The sequence below is a fragment of the Gracilinanus agilis genome, chromosome 1, assembly GCF_016433145.1.
Source record: "Gracilinanus agilis isolate LMUSP501 chromosome 1, AgileGrace, whole genome shotgun sequence".
NCBI lineage: Eukaryota > Metazoa > Chordata > Mammalia > Didelphimorphia > Didelphidae > Gracilinanus > Gracilinanus agilis.
The window spans coordinates 571,158,417-571,168,560 of NC_058130.1; the positions used below are offsets into that span (position 1 = coordinate 571,158,417).

Below are 10,144 nucleotides of genomic sequence, written 5' to 3' on the forward strand. Positions count from 1 at the left end.
GAAGAAATGGAAGCAATATCAGATTTTATATTCTTTGGAGCTCAAAGATCACTATAGATAGCAACTGAATCCTTGAAATTAAAAGAGACAACCCTTGGAAGGGAAATTATGGCAAATCTGTAGAGCGTACTGAAGAGTAGAGTCATTGCCTGTCTGATATAGGTCTATATATTCAACGTTATGATTTTTCCAGTGTTGGTGTATGGCTATGAGAGTGGGACTATGTGGAAAGCTTGCTATGCTAATAATAGCTAAGTAATCCACAATTGAACATTGCATACTATTGCAATGTTGAATGTACCTCTGCTCTTGCTCTCTTCACTTTACATCACCTTATGTAAATTTTTCTTTGTTTTTGTGATGATTCTGTTCATAATTTTTTATGGCACAATAGTATTCAATTAGAAAAATATGTCATTCTCCATTGATTGACATTCCTTCAATTTTCAATTCTTTGACACCACAAAAATACCTGTTATAAATATTTTTGCATTACGTAGGTCCTTTTCTGCCATCTTTGATCTCATTGGAATAAAGACCTACTACTGGTATTGCTGGGTCAGAGGATCAAAGGGAATACATAATTTTATGACCCTTGCATAGGATTCTCAATTGCTTTCCAAAATGGTAGTATCAGTTATAGCTCCATTAACAGTGTATTAGCATGTATCAGCAATGCAAAGATAAAGGATAACTCCATGAATTTTCCTCTGTACAACTTATAAAATATTACCTGTCAACTTGGGGATAGGGCAGTGAAGAAGGGAGAGAACTTGGACTGAAAAATGTCAGAAGACTATTAAAATTGTATCTATGTAAAATTATTTTTAATAAAACAACTAATTAATGTTCCAATTTTCTAAAATTTCCTCCAAATTTAACATTTTCCTCTTTTGTCTTACTAGCAAGTCTAGTAAATGAGAGGTGGTACCTCAGAGTTATTTTAATTTTTATTTCTCTAAGTAATAGTGATTTATAGCATTTTCATGTGACTAAAGATAATTTTAATTTCTTTATATGAGAACTAGTTATTCATATCCTTTGACTTTTTAATTTTTTTCAATTTTTTAAACCCTTAGCTTCTGTGTATTGGCTTATAGGTGGAAGAGTGGTAAAGGTGGGCAATGGGGGTCAAATGACTTGCCCACGGTCACACAGCTGGGAAGTGTCTGAGGCCAGATTTGAACCTAGAACCTCCAGTCTCTAGGCCTGACTCTCAATCCACTGAGGTACCCAGCTGCCCCCAATCCTTTGGCATTTTGTCAACTGGGGAATACCTCGTATTCATATAATTTTTACTCAGTTCTCAATGTTTTTTGAGACATAAAGCCTTTCCCACCCCCCCCAATTTTTTCCTGTTTGTTGTTTTCCTTTTAATCATGTTTGTGTTGGTTTTATTTGTGCAAAAACCTTTTACTTTAATATAGACAAAGTTATATATTTTACATTCTATAATTTCTTGTTTGGTCATAAATTCTTCTTCTATCCATAAGTCTGACAGGTAAAACTATTTTGTACTCCTTTAGTTTATTTATGGAATCACCTTTTATTTATAAATCATATGTTCATATTGACTTTCTTGGTATATGACTTGGAATAGGTCTATACCTAATTTCTTACATACTATTTTCCAGTTTTATCAGCAGTTTTTGACAAATAGTGAGTTCCTTCTCTAAAAGTTTAGTTCTTTAGGTTTGTCAAACACTAGATTGCTCTATCTATTTACTTCTATGTTGAGTGCCTAATCCTTTCCATTGATCCACCATTCTTTTTCTTAATAAGTACAAGATTGTTTTAATGGTTGCCAGCCACTTTATAATACAATTTGAGAACCAGTATGGCTAGACCACCATTCTTCAGATTTTTTTTATTAATTCCCTTGATATTCTTGGCCTTTTGCTTTTCCAGATGAAATTTATTATTTTTCTAGTTCTAGGAGATTTTTTTTTTACTTTCTGAATGTAATGACACTGAATAGGTAAATAAATTTAATAGAATTGACATTTTTATTATACTTCTTGGGTTTACCCATGAGAAATTAATGGTTTTCTTTTCTTTGTCTCCCTAGTGATGAGCATGTTGCCTAGCAGAATCTGTAATTAATAAATGATTGTTCATATGTTGATTTGAAAAGATATAATGCATCTGAAGTTAGTTTCCTCTATATCATTTGGGTATGTATTTGGATCCTTAAAGTTCTAATGTCTTAAAAGTAAACTCACAGATCTTTGAAAGCTCTGTTATACTCTATGACATTTACTTGGTAAATCAGGAGACTAAACTGTCTCTATAAAGACTTGATACAACACATTCCCGGGACCTTTTTACCCCTACTCCTCCATTTACTTAATACTTTTAGGTTTACAAAGCATTATCCTTACAACACCAGTATGCGTATGAACCAAACTTTCCATTACCTAAATATGTTTTTTCCACTTGTAACTTCCTGGAAATTCCTTTCTACCCAGAGATAATTTTATTCAACTGTACTTGCTTTTTCTTTTTCAATTCTTGTTAAAACATTTGGGGAAATGTCTTTTTTCTTATTGTTTTGTATTCTTTGTTTTATTGTATTTCACCTAAAAGCTTTTCTGTGTTGTTTATGGTTATACTGGCTATTACTTGGCTTTTTGTCTATATTCATCTTAGATAGCACATAATGGGATATTTTCTTCCATTTTTTTCTATTCTTTTCTATATTACCTTCTGCACTCTATTCTTCTGAGATGTCTATTTCCTTGCTATTTCTCATCATTTCACCTCTTCATCATGAAACAAAGGAACTATGCCAAGTATAGCTAGCCTTTCATGTCAGTGTTTACCTTTTCCTTATTGTGGCAAAGGAAACATTGCAAAAAAGAATAATCTATGGATGTAATACAAAACCTTTTCATATGAAATCTGTCTAGCTGTAGGGGGAATTTAAAGAATATTTTTACACACCTCATAGACTGAATAGGAATTGGTATTATGAATACATGGATAATTCAACACAAGGTAATTTTACTTTGATTATATTTCTTTCACCACATTTTCATAATACTGTTCTATAGAAATATTAACAATATGCCCAACACTTTTCTTGGATATTTTTAATATTCCTGCATTATTAAATGAGCTCAAATTCAGTAAATTTGTATATCAAGGCCACAGATCTCACTGAAGCTTTATAATTGACCCTGCTGTCTTTTTTTCTTATATTTCTGTTCTTAGGGGAAGTGGGCATATTATTGCCAATGTTAGATTTATATGTATTATAAAAAAGAGTTATTGAGATAAGTGCCTGGTTTTCTCTCTCTCTCTCTGTCTCTCTCTCTGTCTCTCTGTCTCTGTCTCTCTCTCTGTCTCTCTCTCTCTCTGTCTCTCTCTCTCTCTGTCTGTCTCTCTCTCTCTCTTTCTCTCTCTCTCTCTCTCTCTCTCTCTCTCTCTCTCTCTCTCAGTGGTCTGCATATAAAATAGCTTTCTGTTTTAAAACACATTCCTTCAAAATAATTTAGAGAGAAAACATAATGAGTTTTAACTGGGCTTCCTTCCATCTCTAAAGGTACATATCTTCTTTTGTAGATAAATTTTCTCATTCCTGGAATAATTTCTTGTTCAGCTTTTCTTTGCCAAAAGTAAATCTCATTACCTTCAGAACAACAGTTCTCACAAAGTGCTGTATAAAGAGCACTGATCTTGATTTGTTGTCGTACTGGGTTAAAGTTATGACCTATTCATTATTTAGTTCCATGATCTTAATCCTTTGGAGCCTCAATTTCTTCATGTAATTGTGGTTCAGCTTTCTTCTGAAAAAAGACTTTCCATAAAGTATTTCAGTGCTTGAAGGCCTCTAGATCATTCACCAGCTCTCAATCTCACTTACCTTGATTTCCTGATCAGAGATTTGCACAGCCTTCATCTTGATATTTTTTTAGGAAAGTTTTCTATGAAGATAGAGGCTTCTTATTTCTCTGTATTTCAATGAATTGCTTTCCTGGCCAGCTTTAATATGAAAATGAAGAAACTTTTGCAATTTTTTTTGGTAATAAACAAGAGAAAAATGTAAAGTAAAATATTTTAAACTTCAAATTACCGTTGCTAGGCATGATGTTTTTGTTTAAAAATAAAATTTTATTCGTATATTTTGTTTTGACATTATCACGTTTTCCCATTTATCCTAATGTATTATAGTGTTTTAATGTACTGAATGAAAAACTTTAAAGTCACATTTTGATTGTTAGCCCACAAAATAAACAATACATTTCACAGTGGAATGCTACCTGTAAATAGTTAAATTAGAATCTGGAGCACAAACATATAGAAAATTGTGGTGTGTAAATTGTAGCTTAAAGAACAAATTCAAATAAATCTCCTATCTTCCTCCTTTACTGGAAAATCAATTTTCCTAACCTAATGAAGTGGAGCTTTATAGAACCTGTTCCTAAAAGTTTTACATTCTATTCCTCTTAAAGAAGAACTTGAGCTTAAAAAAATAACAAAGAAATCAGTAAAATGTCAGAATTGATTAGAATAAGCAATGAAAAAGCAAAGAACAACTTACATTCTAGTTCATTTGAATCTCCCTTTAAAAAGAAGTCATTCGGAAGTTAATTGGCTTTTACCTTTAATGAGATAATTAAGTTGACAAAATGAAATACAGTATTTAAATAGTCAGGTAGCTCATCTCAATAGCCATAACAATGAATAGAGCAAACTGATAAGTGGTACCATCCAACTACTAAAAAATAATTATAAATATGTTTTACCATATTTTATTGATTAAATAGTATAAATGTAATTGGGTACTAATGATTTAGAACTAAATTACATGCTAATATCTAGCTTAATTTGCTCAATTAATTTTAGAGTAGAGAAGCATGAAATACTATTTTATTTAATTTCAAAGTTATATAGTAAACGTTAGACTTTTATCATTTTTTCCCTCCAGACTTCACTAAACATATATAAAAGGTCTCTGGGAGTTGGGGACTAAGAGGAGGAACTAATTTTTAAAAATAAATAAGAATAAGTTCTTCCTCATTTTGTGTAATCCATCAAAGGCTTGCTGCTGCCTAGTAACGGAAACAGAGGGATTCTTATGCTTTCCAAATATAGATGATACTCAGACCAAAAATGTGAACTAGAGTCCTCCTCTGAAGCCTGTGTTTCCATTTATAAATCTCCAGGATGTATAGCTTAGTAGTTGTTTTTCTGTCTCTTCTTTCATAAGGTATTCAACAAATCCTAGATCTTAGAGCAGAGGTAGCTTATCTTTTCCTTTTCCTCGTGTAAGCTGATATTTTAAGAAAAGGATGTCTTTTTCTGGGCCCTCGAAGAAACTGATTAGAAGCTTCTAAGAGGTTTCTTGGAATTATACAATTAAGCATGGAACATGAGAGAATCATAAGCCAGACATAGTTCTTTGGTCCTCCAAAGGTTCAGATAATGATGGGGATTCACAAAATCTCTGATCTGATAAAAGGAGGTTAAGTCAGGAGACCCTTATATTTCTAATGTTTCTCTTGGTCTAATTGAGGTTGTACTGGTCTGAAGATATGAAAATCCAAGCTAAGATTATGATATGCCACAAGTAAAAAAAAGCTTAGGTCTTCTTTTAAGAGTAGAGAAGCAGGAAATACTATTTTATTTAATTTCAAAGTTCTTTAGTAAACTTTAGGCTTTTTTCCCCCAGTTTTTCCTCCAAACTTTCCTAAATATATAAATAAGATCTCTGGAGGTTAGAGAGTGAGGAGAGAGGACTTCTCATATAAACTGGAGCAATGGGCCTCTAAATGTGATCTAATCCCTGTGAGTACCTGGAAGATTTCAGGGGTTCCATGAAATTAATATTATTTTTATAACAATATTTCATATTTTAATTTATAATGTATTATTGATAAATATTATTGACGTAAACAAAAGTTATCTGGGAGGCCTCAGTTTTTGAAAGTGTAAGGGGTCTTGAGAGCTAATAATTAGAGGACTAAGGTGAGGTTCTAAGGTAACATGAACCTGACAATTTAGAATACCAAAAGGACAATAATGAATTTACTCTTCCCCAATGTTCTTTGCCTTTATGGACACCAGGTATTCTATCCTTTTAAGCCATGTACTAACATTCCAATTGATTAAGACTATAGCATAACAGACCTAATTAAAGATAAAAAGGGCACAGAAACAACATTCTCAGTCTCTTTGTTCTCTTTTATTTTTCAGTGTATGCTACCTATCATAAGATCATTTTTACTTATATTTTTGTTGTGCACTTATCACATTAATTATATTAATATTAAAATTATTTACGAGTTTAAATAAGAGTCCAAAATTATACTCTATCCTTCCCTAATCACATTCACTTTAAAGATCTTTGGTTATTAAGAAGTGTACTCTGATATTCATTTTAATGCTTTGATGGATACGGTGTCTCTTAACTATGGATGTTCTATTCAAATCTGATTAACCAGGTCCTGGCTACTATGCTACAAGAATTTTCATTAAATTGTTTTTGGTCCAGCTATGTGACCTTGGGCAAGTCACTTGACCCCCCATTGCCCACCCTTACCACTCTTCCACCTATGAGCCAATACACAGAAGTTAAGGGTTTTAAAAAAATGTTTTTGGTAAGAACTCTAAAAAGATGATCCTGAACATACCTTTTATGTCTAGCAATCTCTGAGACTCTGATTTCACCAACCTAAAAAGATGGCAATAACTTCTTAAGATTTAGGACTTTTAAGCCAAATATTTTAGGGAGGTTCTTTGCTTCTATTAGTGCAGTTCTTTTACTGTTAAAAATAGTAATTCAGAAGTGTAGGAGTTGAGGCAGAGGAATCACCTAGATTCTCAATCTCTATTTCAATCTAAAGCAGTTTCCCATTACGATTTATTCAGAATAGGCTTTTATCATGCACATAGCAGAAATTGTTCTGTATCCCTCTTTGCTGACATCTCTAATTTCTCTAGGCTCTCAGAGCCTGACTGAATCATACTGTTGATCAACAACAACAAGAACACCCTCCGCTGTTCAGAAAACTACCATGCCAACATCTGTTTCAAGAGGTTGTCTGCATGCCAAAATGCAAACCCTTTTGAAAATTCATATAATTTGTCATCATGCCTGAGGCTGTGAAGCTCAGATGCCCCAAGTGTTCTGCATTTTGCTGGATGATTCCTTAGTTTATCACTGTTGTTAGTTATAGTATTGTTCCTGTGAACAGGGGCATGGAAAAGACCAAGAAGATGAAATCTGTAACACAATGCAATATCTCTGTGTTTGGAAAATATAGTTTAAGGAAGGGTCTTAAATCAGAATTATAAATATTTGTCTTGTATTTAGGTGTTAATTGATTTGTTACATGAAAAACTTTAAAAACTAGACAGCACAATGCCTTATACTTTTTTTTAAAGAATAATTTTTCTTGAGAGGAATGGGGGAAAATGTCTTCCAAATAAATCCAAATTGGAAGACATTAATTTGAGAATTTCTTCTCCTTCAAAATTAAAATAAGATTATCTATTAATGCCATTCCTTTCTGAAAATTTCTCTGGTGCTTTTGTCTATGAAATATTAAGAAAAAAGAAACTGAATTTGATATCCAATAACTAGATTATTTTGAAATTCTGTAATGGATCTCCATTTTCCCCTTTCGTTTGTATGTAATTATAAGTTCATCTCAATGTGTTTATAAAATGTTGTTTTGGCCTTCAACATCTTCATTTATACCTAGGAGAGTCATTCTTATAAACTGTAGTAAAAAGGGGTACCTAATTAACCTTTTTTTAACAAGAAAAAAATAGAAATAAACTATTCAGCTCAGTGAAATTTTGATATTTTTTCCTCCTAACCTCTACTTCTCCCATCCACTATTTTATGAAAACTGGAAGTTGTTTGTAAGAGAGGATGAGGTCATTCCTTGGATATTTTTTCAGAGAGAATTCTAAGCCTCACACAAGTATTGCTTCCTAAATTGATCCCCGTCTAGGCTACATGAGTATATGGTGTTGTATGATGAGCTGAAGTGGACCTAATTGCAATCAGAGAGGTCAGAAGAAAATAAGGCTAAAAATAATTAAGTAGAAGCTGATATTTCAGATTCAAGCAGGGCTGTATGCTTGTGCTATTAGAATTCCTAACATGATTTAGGACTTAGAGGAGTAATATAAAATTGTGAGTTAATGTTAAGTGTCTTGCAGCTGGGATTTAGTCATTCTCAAATGGGACAGTGCATTCCAAATGTCCTGCCTTCCTGGTAGCAAATTATCTTTGAATTACCTGGAAATAACAGGAGGAGAGGTTAGGTATGAATCTCTAAGGAATGAGTTTGTGGATCTATCTTCAGAAGTCAAGATTTTGAAAGTCTCAGGACTCTGAAAGGCAGAGCAGCAGCCAACAAATCCTTCAAAATGAAACTGATAACCAGACAACTGACTTTACATTTTAACAATGGCAAGAACTGTCAGTAAAGAATTTGTCTCATATGGCTGGCATATTACACTGCTGAATCACTCCAGTTGAGATTAGGAGTCATTAAACATCCCAAAGGTTTGATTTTTTTTCCTTCAAATTAACTGCGGTCCATCTATGCTTTTCTTGCCCTAAATTTACCTAAAAAGTTTATCGAGACTAAGTGTAAGGCTTTAACATTTATCTCCAGTAATTTTTATCTTAGTACATTCAGCTTAGTAGTCTACAAGCCTTTTGAATCATGTTTCCAGAGCAATATAAAAATGAGATCTAAGCTAATATTAAAAAGTATAAGCTTCTATATTTGCCTATTTATTCATCATGTGCTACTATACTAAAATTGATGTATACATTATAAAACATGGATTATATAGATGAGTTAAAATTAAATAAAATGTTAAAATAATTTTATTTATTATATTTAATAAAATAAATGCATTTTTGTTTTCACTAACTGCTATTAATATTACTATTTTAGTGGGAGCAAAGTTAAAGTATGGGAAATTTTGTCTTAAAACATTTCCATATCTACTACTTAATACTTGTATGATATGCGATCTTGGGCTATCCAAAAGGAAAGATGCCTAAGAAATTGATGTAGATTGTATAGATGATAGATGAATGGACAGATAATATAAATTTGTCCATCTCAAAGGATAGATTATAGCTATCCAACCTCTTTTATCTACCTAACAGTGTCTTTTTAAAAATATTTTATTTTTTTAAACATTTTTTCCATGATTACATGATTCATCTTCTCTTCCTCTCCACTTCCCTCTCCTCTCTTGAAGCTGACAAGCAATTCCTCTGGGTACACAAGTTATTATCATTCAAAACCTCTTTCCATATTATTCATTTTTGTAATAGAGTAATCTTTTAAAATCAAAACTCCAAATCACATACTTATATATACAAATGATAAATCATATGTTTTCTTCTGGATTTCTGCTCCCGCAGATCTTTCTCTAGATGTGGGTAGCATTCTTTCTCATAAATCCCTTGGCATTGTCCTGGATCATTGCAATGCTATTAGTAGCAAAACCCTAGCACATTTGATTGTCCCACAATGTTTCAGTTACCGTGTATAATGTTCTCCTGGTTCTACTCATTTTGTTCTGCATCATGTAAATCTTTCCAGTTCACATAGAAATCATCCTGTTCATTATTCCTTATAGCACAATGGTATTCCATCACCATCCTATACCACAATTTGTTCAGCCATTCCCCAATCGACGGACATCCCTTTATTTTCCAATTTTTTTGCCACCACAAAAAGCTTTAACTGACACTGTCTTTAGCAGATGCTGTAAAAATTTTACATTGTTTAACTCACTTCCTCTACCTATACTGATCAAGACCTTTGGTATTACTTATAAGTCAACAAATTGACTGTGCTGAGAAATTCAGAAAGAATTGGCCATGATGCTATGGTTAATTATTATGTGTGAGAATTGGGTCCTGAACCCAGATCTTCCTGACTCTCAGCTTTGTTGTGAGGAAGATTAGATTAGATATTGATTATGTATTCATTAGGATGTACCTAGCAGGAAGGAGCTGGAGCTGGGAATTCCAGGTTGGAATGAAGGAGGAGGAAGTGTGTCTGGGCCCTGAGTGAGGACTCCATGAGTGGTGGGAAAAACTGTTGCCAGCCTGGGAGACCTCAGAGCAAAGGACACCCTGCTTCCTGTTTTCCCCTGG

General features: G+C 32.9%; 1 protein-coding gene across 1 annotated transcript in view; it reads left to right on the top strand.

Moving 5' to 3' along the window:
* DOK6 (docking protein 6) overlaps nucleotides 1–10,144 on the top strand; it is a 411,008-nt gene that overhangs the window by 234,911 nt on the left and 165,953 nt on the right. Inside the window, 1 exon segment of the mRNA XM_044683327.1 lies at nucleotides 8,931–8,940. Within this exon segment, the coding sequence (XP_044539262.1) occupies nucleotides 8,931–8,940 (10 nt within the window).